This window comes from Cyanistes caeruleus, chromosome 5, assembly GCF_971803275.1.
Source record: "Cyanistes caeruleus chromosome 5, bCyaCae1.hap1.1, whole genome shotgun sequence".
Taxonomy (NCBI): domain Eukaryota; kingdom Metazoa; phylum Chordata; class Aves; order Passeriformes; family Paridae; genus Cyanistes; species Cyanistes caeruleus.
Window position 1 is genome coordinate 1197957 of NC_141705.1, and position 12231 is coordinate 1210187.

Consider the following 12231-nt stretch of genomic DNA (forward strand, 5'->3'; position numbering starts at 1 on the left):
AGCCCCTCCCGGACTACATCTCCCGTGGTTCCGCGCGGCGGAGCGGGGCCGAGCAGCCCCGGCGGTGCCGCTCCCGGCGCGGGGGGGGCCGGGCCGGGCCGGGCCGGGCGGGGCCGCGCAGGTGGAGCGGCCCCATGGAGCGGCCGAAGATGGCGGAGCTGGAGAGCCTGGAGACGGCGGCGGAGCACGAGCGGATCCTGCGCGAGATCGAGAGCACGGACACGGCCTGCATCGGCCCCACGCTCAGGTGCGCGGCCCGGCCGGGGGGAGCGGCGCGTCCCGTCCCGCCGGGCCGGGCTCGGGGCTGCCGGGGGGATGCGCCGCGGTGACCGCGGGGAAGGAGCTCGTGCCCTTTGTCGCTGTCTGTCACTGTCACCGGCTGCGGGGACCCCTCGGGCCGCTCACGGCTCCTTTGTTCTCCGGCAGCCCCTTCCCCCGGCTGGCTGGGACAGCCCGGGATAACCCGGGATCGTTCCGGGATCAGCCCGGGATAACCCGGGATAACCCGGGATCGTTCCGGGATCAGCCCGGGATAACCCGGGATCAGCCCGGCCCGGGACAGGCAGAGCCCGGGACAGTCCGGGATAACCCGGGATCATTCCGGGATCAGCCCGGTATCAGTCCGGGATCAGCCCGGTATCGTCCCAGCCCGGTACCAGCCCAGGATCATCCCGGGATCATCACGGTACCAGCCCGGTACCATCCCGGTGTCATCCCGGTACCAGCCCGGTTCCATCCCAGTACCAGCCCGGCTCCATTCCGGTTCTAGCCCGGTCCCATCCCGGTACCAGCCCGGTTCCATCCCGGTTCCATCCCGGTACCATCCCGGTCCCATCCCGGTCCCATCCCGGTACCATCCCGGTCCCATCCCGGTACCAGCCCGGTTCCATCCCGGTTCCATCCCGGTACCACCCCGGTTCCATCCCGGTGTCATCCCGGTGTCATCCCAGTACCATCCCGGTCCCATCCCGGTTCCATCCCGGTGTCATCCCGGTCCCATCCCGGTTCCATCCCGGTTCCATCCCGGTTCCATCCCGGCTCCATCCCGGTTCCATCCCGGTTCCATCCCGGTTCCATCCCGGCTCCGTGCGGTCTCCGCCGCCTTTCCCCGCTCCGTCTCCGGTCCCTCCGCTCCTTCGGGGCTCGCTGGTGGCGCAGCTCTGCCCTGGTGCCTTCTGCCGTGTCCGTCCCAAATCCGCGGCTGCTGAGGAATCACCCGATCTGTCATTTTATTTCAAATTTTATTTCAAATTTTGTTTCAAATTTTGTTTCAAATTTTGTTTCAAATTTTATTTCAAATTTTATTTCGAATTTTTTATTTCAAATAACGGGATTTTATTTCCCAGCTATTATCCGCATCCTTCTGCCCTGCTGGACCAATGCAGCATCGCTGCCTGAGGTTCTGAGCCAACACATCCCAAAAGTCGGGCAGGACTTTGGGGAGTTCTCCCTGGAATTTGGGGAATTCTCCCCTGGAATTTGGGGAATTCTCCCCTGGGAATCTGGGGAGATCTCCCTGGGAATTCTCCCCTGGAATTTGGAGAATTCTCCTGGGAATTTGGGGAGTTCTCCCCTGGAATTTGGGGAGATCTCCCTGGGAATTCTCCCCTGGAATTTGGGGAATTCTCCCTGGAATTTGGGGAATTCTCCCCAGGAATTTGGGGAATTCTCCCTGGGAATTTGGGGAGTTCTCCTTGGGAATTTGGGGAGTTCTCCCCTGGAATTTGGGGAGTTCTCCCCTGGAATTTGGGGAGTTCTCCCCTGAAATTTGGGTAATTCTCCCTGGGAATTTGGGGAGTTCTCCCCTGGAATTTGGGTAATTCTCCCTGGGAATTTGGGGAATTCTCCCCTGGAATTTGGGGAGTTCTCCCCTGGAATTTGGGGAGTTCTCCCCAGGAATTTGGGGAATTCTCCTCGGGAATTTGGGGAGTTCTCCCCTGGAATTTGGGGAGTTCTCCCCTGGAATTTGGGGAATTCTCCCTGGGAATTTGGGGAGTTCTCCTTGGGAATTTGGGGAATTCTCCCCTGGAATTTGGGGAGTTCTCCCCTGGAATTTGGGGAATTCTCCCTGGGAATTTGGGGAGTTCTCCTTGGGAATTTGGGGAGTTCTCCCCTGTAATTTGGGGAGATCTCCCTGGGAATTTGGGGAATTCTCCCCTGGAATTTGGGGAATTCTCCTTGGGAATTTGGGGAGTTCTCCCCTGGAATTTGGGGAATTCTCCCCTGGAATTTGGGGAATTCTCCCTGGGAATTTGGGGAGTTCTCCCCTGGAATTTGGGGAATTCTCCCCTGGAATTTGGGGAGTTCTCCCCTGGAATTTGGGGAATTCTCCTCGGGAATTTGGGGAGTTCTCCCTGGGAATTTGGGGAGTTCTCCCCTGGAATTTGGGGAATTCTCCCCTGGAATTTGGGGAGTTCTCCCCTGGAATTTTGGGAGATCTCCCCGGGATGTTTGTGTTATCCCCGTGCCTGGAGGATATTCCCATTTCCCCATCTGGAGCCTCCAAATTAAAGCAGATTTCAATGGAAACATTGAAACGTTATCGCAGAGCTGGATTTGGGGCTGAGCTCGGTGAATTTTGGGCTTTCCAGGTGGGTTTGGAGCCTCGGCAGGCGGCAGCTCTTCATTCCCAAATTCCCAAAATCCCGATTTGGAGCAGCTCCTTGGCAGAGCAGAGGCTCAGAGGGATTTTTGGTGATGCTGGCAGGGAAATCCTGGAATCCTTGGAGCAGCAGAGCTCTGGATTCTCTTCATCACCACCCCTTTAATTCCTCATTAATTCGAATTTCTCACATCTTTTCTTCCTGGAGTTTCCCATGAATTTTCTCCAGGTAAAAATGAACAGTGATGAGATTTATGATTAATAAATAAGAAATAATTTATTAAATAAGAAATCCATTATTAAATAATAAATCCACCCATGCATTGGGATGGGTGGGAGCTGCCAGGGTGAGCAGTGGGGGTGCTTTGCTTTATTTCCATTTCAGAGGATAAATGAACTGAGCTCATTTCTTTATATTAAAGTTATATAAACTTGCAAAATTGGGGTTTTATTGGTGCAGAATTGGGGTTTTGTTGGTGCAAAATTTGGTTTTATTTGTGCAGAATTGGGGTTTTTATTTGTGCAGAATTGGGGTTTTATTTGTGCAAAATTGGGATTTTTATTGGTGCAGAATTGGGTTTTATTGGTGCAGAATTGGGATTTTTATTGGTGCAGAATTGGGGTTTTATTGGTGCAAAATTTGGTTTTATTGGTGCAGAATTGGGTTTTTACTGGTACAGAACTGAGTTTTTATTGATCCCTGACCCCTCTGGTTTGCAGAATTTTGTTTTTATTGGTGCAGAATTGGGTTTTTATCAATTCCTGACCCCTCTGGTTTCCAGACCCGGGCTGTTATTGGTCCCTGACCCCTCTGGTTTGAGAAATTGGGTTCTTATTGGTGCAGAATTTGGTTTTTATCAGTTCCTGACCCCTCTGGAGTGCAGAACTGGGTTGTTATTGGTGCAGAACTGGGTTTTTATTGGTGCAGAATTGGGTTTTTATCGGTTCCTGACCCCTCTGGTTTGCAGAATTGTGTTTTTATTGGTGCAGAATTGAGTTTTTATTGGTGCAGAATTTGGTTTTTATCAATTCTTGACCCCTCTGGTTTCCAGACCCGGGCTGTTATTGGTCCCTGACCCCTCTGGTTTGAGGGATTGGGTTCTTATTGGTGCAGAATTGGGTTTTTACTGGTACAGAACTGAGTTTTTATCGATCCCTGACCCCTCTGGTTTGCAGAATTGTGTTTTTATTGGTGCAGAATTGAGTTTTTATCAATTCCTGACCATTCTGGTTTGCAGAATTGGGTTGCTATCGGTTCCTGACCCCTCTGGAGTGCAGAACTGGGCTGTTATTGGTGCAGAACTGAGTTTTTATTGGTCCCTGATCCCTCTGGTTTGCAGAATTGGGTTTTTATTGGTTTATTGGTTTGCAGAATTGGGTTTTTATCGGCTCCTTTGGTTTGCAGAATTGGCCTTTGATCAATTCCTGACCCCTCTGGAGTGCAGAATTGGGTTTTTATCGGTTCCTGACCCCTCTGGAGTGCAGAATTGGGTTTTTATCGGTTCCTGACCCCTCTGGTTTGTGGAATTTGCCTTCTATTGGTACAGAGTTGGGTTTTTATCAATTCCTGACCCCTCTGGAGTGCAGAACTGGGCTGTTACTGGTACAGAATTGGGTTTTTATCGATTCCTTTTTTTGGCAGAATTGGGTTTTTATCAGTTCCTGACCCCTCTGGTTTGCAGACCCGGGCTGTTATTGGTTCTTGACCCCTCTGGAGTGCAGAATTAGGCTGTTACTGCTGCACAATTGGGTTTTATTGGTGCAGAATTGGGTTTTTACTGGTACAGAACTGAGTTTTTATTGGGCCCTGACCCCTCTGGTTTGCAGAATTGGGTTTTTATCAGTTCCTGACCCCTCTGGTTTGCAGAATTTTGTTTTTATTGGTGCAGAATTGGGTTTTTATCAGTTCCTGACCCCTCTGGTTTGCAGAATTTTGTTTTTATTGGTGCAGAATTGGGTTTTTATCAGTTCCTGACCCCTCTGGTTTGCAGACCCGGGCTGTTACCGGAGCTGTTCCGGGGGAGCTGCCGGCTCCAGCTCCGGGACAGAAATTCCTGCAGGGAGGAGGAGGAGAGGAGAGGAGGAGGAGGAGGAGGAGGAGGAAGAGGAAGAGGAAGAAAAGATTCCCTGGGGTCTTCCCAGCCTGGGACTGGGGCAGGATCCTGGGGACCCCCAGATGGGCACCGAGCTCAGGGATCCTGGGATGCTCCTGGAATCCCAGCCAGGATCTTTCCTGCCCTTCATCCTCTCCTGATCCATCCCCTGCTGATGATTCCTCCTGGTTTCCCTCTCCTTCCACTGATTTTACAAAATCCTTTTGGGTCTTCTCTCAATCCTTTAATTCTGCAGGGTCAGAAAAGCTTTTAGGGGAAGAGAAACTGTTTCTACCTTGAAACCAGAAACACCCAGCTGCTCTCCTTTTTAATAAGTTTAATTTAAGTTTGTTGCTCTTTCTGTCCCCTCCAGTGGGGTTTTGTGTTTATTTTTGTATTATTTATTATAACAAAAATATTTGGATTATTTGTTTGCCTGTGATATTCCAGCTCTGGTCACTGATGTGGGGTTTTGTTACAGCACCCCCAAAAAATGGGGTTAAAACCTGTCATGAAACCTTTAAGATAGTTTTGAGAGCTAAGGAAGTTGAAGCTGCTGGTGACTGATGGGAGTCTTTTCTCCTGACTAATTATCAGTAATTTCTAAGAATTGGCAGCAGTTTTGGCCATTAATCAATTCTGGAATTGAATTCTGAATATAATTCTGGGAATTACAGGGATTCCCAGCTCAGAGCTGTCTGGAGAACCTCAGCATCAGTGAAATTATCCATAAAAAACCTGGGATAATTAAGGATATCCCTTCAGGCAGAGATAACTCTGCTCCACAAACCCTGAATATTTCCCTGGACAAATTCCTGATATTTTTTTTTTCCTCCCCACCAATAAAAGCCCGGCCTGAGCAGAAGAGAAGGAGAACACAATTCCAGGAGCTGCACTTGAAAATCCACCTCATTCCAGACACACCAAGAGAGACCCAGGAGGGGAAAAACCAGGATTTGGGAATTATTTTAATTTTTTTATTACGGATTCCCTGTGTGGGTGGCAGGAAAATGGAATGAAAAATCCTTCAAAAACTCCTGGGAGGCCAACACTCCATGTCCAGACAGCCTCTGCTGGGAGCTGATATTCCAGGAATTACTGCCTGGAAAAATGGGATGGGATTGGAGATGGGATTCCCAGAGCCCAGGGTGTAATTTTAACTGGGAATTTTGGAATAAAGGGATGGCATTCCCAGAGCCCAGGGTGTAATTCCAGCTGGGAATTCTGGAATAAAGGGATGGAATTGGAGATGGGATTCCCAGAGTCCAGGGTATAATTCCAGCTGGGAATTCTGGAATAAAGGGATGGGATTGGAGATGGGATTCCCAGAGCTCAGGGTGTAATTTTAACTGGGAATTTTGGAATAAAGGGATGGCATTCCCAGAGCTCAGGGTGTAATTAGAGCTGGGAATTCTGGAAAAATGGGATGGAATTCCCAGAGCTCAGGGTGTAATTCCAGCTGGGAATTCTGGAATAAAGGGATGGGATTGGAGATGGGATTCCCAGAGCTCAGGGTGTAATTCCAGCTGGGAATTCTGGAATAAAGGGATGGGATTGGAGATGGGATTCCCAGAGCTCAGGGTGTAATTCCAGCTGGGAATTCTGGAATAAAGGGATGGGATTGGAGATGGGATTCCCAGAGTCCAGGGTGTAATTCCAGCTGGGAATTCTGGAATAAAGGGATGGAATTGGAGATGGGATTCCCAGAGCTCAGGGTGTAATTCCAGCTGGGAATTCTGGAATAAAGGGATGGGATTGGAGATGGAATTCCCAGAGCTCAGGGTGTAATTCTGGCTGGGAATTCTGGAAAAATGGGATTGGATTCCCAGAGCTCAGGGTATAATTCTAGATGGAAATTCTGGAATAAAGGGATGGGATTGGAGATGGGATTCCCAGAGCTCAGGGTGTAATTCCAGCTGGGAATTCTGGAATAAAGGGATGGAATTCCCAAAGCTCAGGGTGTAATTCCAGCTGGGAATTCTGGAAAAATGGGGTGGGATTGGAGATGGAATTCCCAGAGCTCAGGGTGTAATTTTAACTGGGAATTCTGGAATAAAGGGATGGAATTCCCAGAGTCCAGGGTATAATTCCAGCTGGGAATTCTGGAATAAAGAGATGGGATTGGAGATGGGATTCCCAGAGCCCAGGGTATAATTCCAGCTGGGAATTCTGGAATAAAGGGATGGGATTGGAGATGGAATTCCCAGAGCTCAGGGTGTAATTTTAACTGGGAATTCTGGAATAAAGGGATGGCATTCCCAGAGCTCAGGGTGTAATTCCAGCTGGGAATTCTGGAAAGATGGGATGGAATTCCCAGAGCTCAGGGTGTAATTCTAGATGGAAATTCTGGAATAAAGGGATGGGATTGGAGATGGAATTCCCAGAGTCCAGGGTGTAATTCCAGCTGGGAATTCTGGAATAAAGGGATGGCATTCCCAGAGCTCAGGGTGTAATTCCAGCTGGGAATTCTGGAATAAAGGGATGGCATTCCCAGAGCTCAGGGTGTACTCTTTGGGTTTCCTGCTTCTGACAAGAGAGACAGAGACAATCAGCATGAAGAAGACATCATAAAACCATCAAAAACAATGAAAAAAGGAGTTAAATTTTAGATGAGGAAGAGAGAATAAAGAGATGCTTTATAAGCTGAAATATTTTCCTGTTAAAGCTATGGAGATGGACAACAGTGTGATGAAAAAAACTCCTTTAATTCATGACAGAGTTTATTGGGAGGAATGGAGTGTTCAAAGTGTGGATTTTGAGTAAAAAATGGAGTAATTGTGATGCAGTGAGGAGCTGGGACAGAGTGAGATAAAGTAATAATTGAAGATTTGAAGCCTTGAGGGCAATGAGAAAACTGTTTTTCCAGAAAAGCTCACAGAGACAGATGAAAAGAACTTTTACCTTTAAGTAATTCATCCTTAAAAATGCCATCCCTAAACTCATTTAACCCATAACACACCTCAGAGTGATGGGAAATGGGAGGAGAAAATCTGATGACAGATTTCAGGGCAGCTGGCATCAGAGAAAATAAGAAACTATAATAGAAATAGTTTTCTTGTGAGAAACTCCAGGAATTAACAGAAAAAAAAACTTCTGTTTCTCTACAAAGACTGATGAAAAGACTTTAGCAAGAATTGAGACTGTTTTAAACACCAAAATCCCAAAGTTTTTTTGTCTCTGTGTTGTCATGTGAACAAGAGAATAGTTGAGAAGTGGGGGATAAAAGGGTTTTTCTGGAAGTTTATCCTGTTGTTTTTATTCTTGTAGTTTTGTTAATAAACTTTCTTTATTCCTTTTAAGTTTTAAGCCTGTTTTGCTCTTGTTCTAATCCACATCTCACAGCAAGAAATAAATAAGTTTTCTAGTAATTTTTTTAGTTACTGCCTTAAAACCACGACAAAACCTCAGCCCTTATCCTTGGAGTCTGAAAATGGGGTAAAATCTGGATTTGAGGGCAGTTTTTGCTTGCCTGGGGATGTTTTGCTGCTCTGCAGGGTCCTTCAGCCCCTGCTGGCTCCAGCTCAGGATTAAATCATTTCTGCATCCTCTCAGCCCCAGCTGGAGGCTCTGGGGAGCTGCTCAAGGCTTTTTCAGCAGAGTTTGGGAAACCCAAGAGGTTTTTAATCAGCGTTGGATGAGCTGGAGCAGCCTGGAGAGGCCACACAGGAGTGCTCAGAGTGTTCTTGTGGCTTCTTTCTGCTTTAAACTCACCTTAAAATCACATCAGGCTCCCAAAATCCTCCCTGAGAGGCTGGAGATGCTTTTCCAGCAGGAATTCCCTCAGTTCCAGCAGGAATTGTTCCTTTCAGAGCCATTTTCCCTGGAGCTCAGTGATCCTGTCCCCACACCTGTTATTCCCTGCCTGATTCCTTGGATTTTGTGTCCTCTGAAAATGATTTTCCAGGTGATTCTTTTTACTCCCTGCCTGATTCCGTGGTTTCTGTGTCCTCTGGAAACGTTTTCCAGGTGATTCCTGTTATTTATTCCCTGATTCCTTGGGTTTTATGTCCTCTGAAAATGATTTACCAAGTGATTCTTTTTATTCCCTGCCTGATTCTGTGGTTTTTGTGTCCTCTGGAAAAAATTTCCAGGTGATTCTTGATATTTCTTGATTGATTCTGTATTTTTTGTGTCCTCTGGCTATGATTTCCAGGTGATCATTTTTATTTCTTGCCTGATTTGGTGTTTTTTTAGTCCTCTGGAAATGTTTTCCAGGTGATTCTTGTTATTTATTCCCTTATTCTATGGTCTTTGTTATTTCTTGCCTGATTTTGTATTTTTTGTGTCCTCTGGAAACAATTTCCAGGTGATTCCTGTTATTCCCTGCCTGATTTGGTGTTTTTTATGTCCTCTGGCAATGATTTCCAGGTGATTCTTTTTATTTCTTGGCTGATTCCATGTTTTTTGTGCCCTCTGGCAACAATTTCCAGGTGATTCTTTTTATTTCTTGCTTGATTCTGTATTTTTTGTGTCCTCTGGCAATGATTTCCAGGTGATTTTTGTTATTTATTCCCTGATTCCTTGGGTTTTGTGTCCTCTGGCAACGATTTCCAGGTGACTTTTTGTTATTTCTTGCCTGATTCTGTGGTTTTTGTGTCCTCTGGAAACAATTTCCAGGTGATTCCTGTTATTCCCTGTCTGATTTGGTGTGTTTTATGTCCTCTGGCAATGATTTCCAGGTGACTTTTGTTATTTATTCCCTGATTCCTTGGGTTTTATGTCCTCTGAAAATGATTTTCCAGGTGATTCTTTTTATTCCCTGCCTGATTCCGTGGTTTTTGTGTCCTCTGGAAACAATTTCCAGGTGATTCTTGATATTTCTTGGCTGATTCCATATTTTTTGTGCCCTGTGGAAATGATTCCCAGGTAATTCCTGTTATTCCCTGTCTGATTCCATGTTTTTTGTGGCCTCTGGCAACAATTTCCAGGTGATTCTTTTTATTTCTTGCTTGATTCTGTATTTTTTGTGTCCTCTGGCAATGATTTCCAGGTGATTCTTGTTATTTATTCCCTTATTCCATGGTCTTTGTGTCCTCTGGAAACGATTTCCAGGTGATTCTTGTTATTTATTCCCTGATTCTGTGGTTTTGTGGACTGTGGAATCAATTTCCTGGTGATTCCTGTTATTCCCTGGCTGATTTGGTGTGTTTTATGTCCTCTGGCAATGATTTCCAGGTGATTTTTGTTATTTATTTCCCTGATTCTGTGGTTTTTGTGTCCTCTGGAAATGTTTTCCAGGTGATTCTTGTTATTCCCTGCCTGATTCCGTGTTTTTTGTGTACAAACGAGCTCCTCCCTGTCCCTTCCAGGTGTGTGTTTGTTTTCCAGGCTGTTCCTCGTTGTTTTATCAGCCCTGCCCGAGCTGCTGCTCCCAGCACCGGCCTAGAAAATCAGGAATGCTGGAGCTCAGGTGGGAATTGATCAAAATCCTGGGATTTTGTGCAGGATCAGGGAGAGGTGAGATGGAAAATGTGATTTTGTTGGTGTTTTCCACATTCCCTGCTCAGCTGAGACAGGAGCTCCCAGTCCTCAATCCTTGGTTTTTGGTTTTTTTAGGATTATGGGTCTGGAATGTCTGACAGATCAGGGAATCCTGGAATGGTTTGGATGGGATCTGAGGGATGATCCTGTTCCAGCCACTTTCCACTGGCCCAGGGACCCACAGCTTCCCTGGGAATTCCCTGGGAATTCCAGAATTCCACCCTCCCAGCCTGGAATTCTCGGCTCCTGAGCTGGGGCTGATGCTGTGGACAGGGAATGTTCTCTGGGTTATTTTCTCCTGTGTTTTCTGATGGAGCTGAGTTGGAATTCTGACAGTCCTGTTCTCCTGGCATCCAGGAGATCCAGGATTCTGGAGCTGATTTTGGAATTCTGACAGTCCTGTTCTCCTGACATCCAGGAGATCCAGGATTCTGGAGCTGATTTTGGAATTCTGACAGTCCTGTTCTCCTGGCATCCAGGAGATCCAGGATTCTGGAGCTGATTTTGGAATTCTGACAGTCCTGTTCTCCTGGCATCCAGGAGATCCAGGATTCTGGAGCTGATTTTGGAATTCTGACAGTCCTGTTCTCCTGGCATCCAGGAGATCCAGGATTCTGGAGCTGATTTTGGAATTCTGACAGTCCTGTTCTCCTGGCATCCAGGAGATCCAGGATTCTGGAGCTGATTTTGGAATTCTGACAGTCCTGTTCTCCTGGCATCCAGGAGATCCAGGATTCTGGAGCTGATTTTGGAATTCTGACAGTCCTGTTCTCCTGGCATCCAGGATTCCCGAGCTGAACTTGGAAAACTGAGGCTAAGGAACTCAGGGATGGAGCCCAGCAAATTCTGGGAATTTTTCCTTCTCCCCTCTGAGCTGCAGCATCTTCTGAGCTGGAATCTGGTGCAGGGATGGGAGGAGAGCCCAGCTGAGGAAGGTTTGGATCCAGAGTATCCCAAATTTCCAGGGATGGCACAGAGGGATTGGCTGGGGACAGAGCCAAGCCTGAGTTTTGCTGGATTTAGAAAAGTTCAGGAAGTTTGTGCAGACCCAAACCTGGCTCATTCCTGCTCCCTGCCCCTTTTCCCACCTCCTTTTCCAGCTGGATCTGCTCCCTCCACCTCCCTTTGGGCTTGGTTGTGGTTTCCCAGAATAAAACCTCCAGAAATCCTTTTTTTCCCCACTATCCAACCATTCACAACCAACACAGAGACAAAAAACTTGGTGCTTAAAACACTCCCAATTCTTCTACAATCCTTTCATCAGTCTTTGTAGAGAAAAAAAAGTTTTCTTCTGCTGATCTATGGAGTTTTTAACAAGAAAACCTTTTTTTTCATGGAGATTTTTCCTAAGAAAACCATTTTTCTTCATATTTTTTCCCAAGAAAACCATTTTCTTCACGTTTTTTCCCAAGAAAACCATTTTTCTTCACATTTTTTCCCAAGAAAACCATTTTCTTCATGGAGTTTTCCCAAGAAAACCATTTTCTTCATATTTTTTCCCAAGAAAACTATTTTCTTCATGTTTTTTTCCCAAGAAAACCATTTTTCTTCATATTTTTTCCCAAGAAAACTATTTTCTTCATGTTTTTTTCCCAAGAAAACCATTTTTCTTCATATTTTTTCCCAATTTCACCACTGCTGAGGTTCTCCAGACAGCTCTGAGCTGGGAATCCCTGTAATTCCCAGAATTCCTTTTCTCCCAGGAGTTTTTCCAGGGAAATAATTGACATTTAGGATCCAGACAGGTCTGGCTCAATGTGTGCAGCACTGGCATCCATACATGAAGGAATATCTTTAATTATCCCAGTTTTTTATGGATAATTTCACTGATGCTGAGGTTCTCCAGACAGCTCTGAGCTGGGAATCCCTGTAATTCCCAGAATTCCTTTTCTCCCAGGAGTTTTTCCTGGGAAAAAATTGACATTTATGATCCAGACAGGTCTGGCTTGGTGTGTTTTCTCTTCCTGAAGGAATATCCTTGGGTTTTCCCGGATTTCCCGGATGTTTTCCCCTCAGCAGAGCTGAGGTTCCGTAGGCAGCTCCGAGCTGGGAATT

General features: G+C 46.6%; 1 protein-coding gene across 10 annotated transcripts in view; it reads left to right on the plus strand.

The window, feature by feature from the left end:
- Nucleotides 1-53: 53 nt before the first annotated feature.
- The window catches only part of EXOC6B (exocyst complex component 6B), a 270625-nt gene continuing 258447 nt past the window's right edge, over nt 54-12231 (plus strand). For 3 of the 10 annotated variants that reach the window (XM_086891661.1, XM_086891662.1, XM_086891663.1), the window contains exon 1: nt 57-247. In XM_086891661.1, the coding sequence (XP_086747787.1) occupies nt 135-247 (113 nt within the window). In that variant the 5' untranslated portion in view covers nt 57-134. Of the gene's footprint in view, nt 248-12231 lie in introns of all 10 variants that reach the window. The other 7 variants (XM_086891658.1, XM_086891664.1, XM_086891666.1 and 4 more) reach the window with 5 other exon arrangements.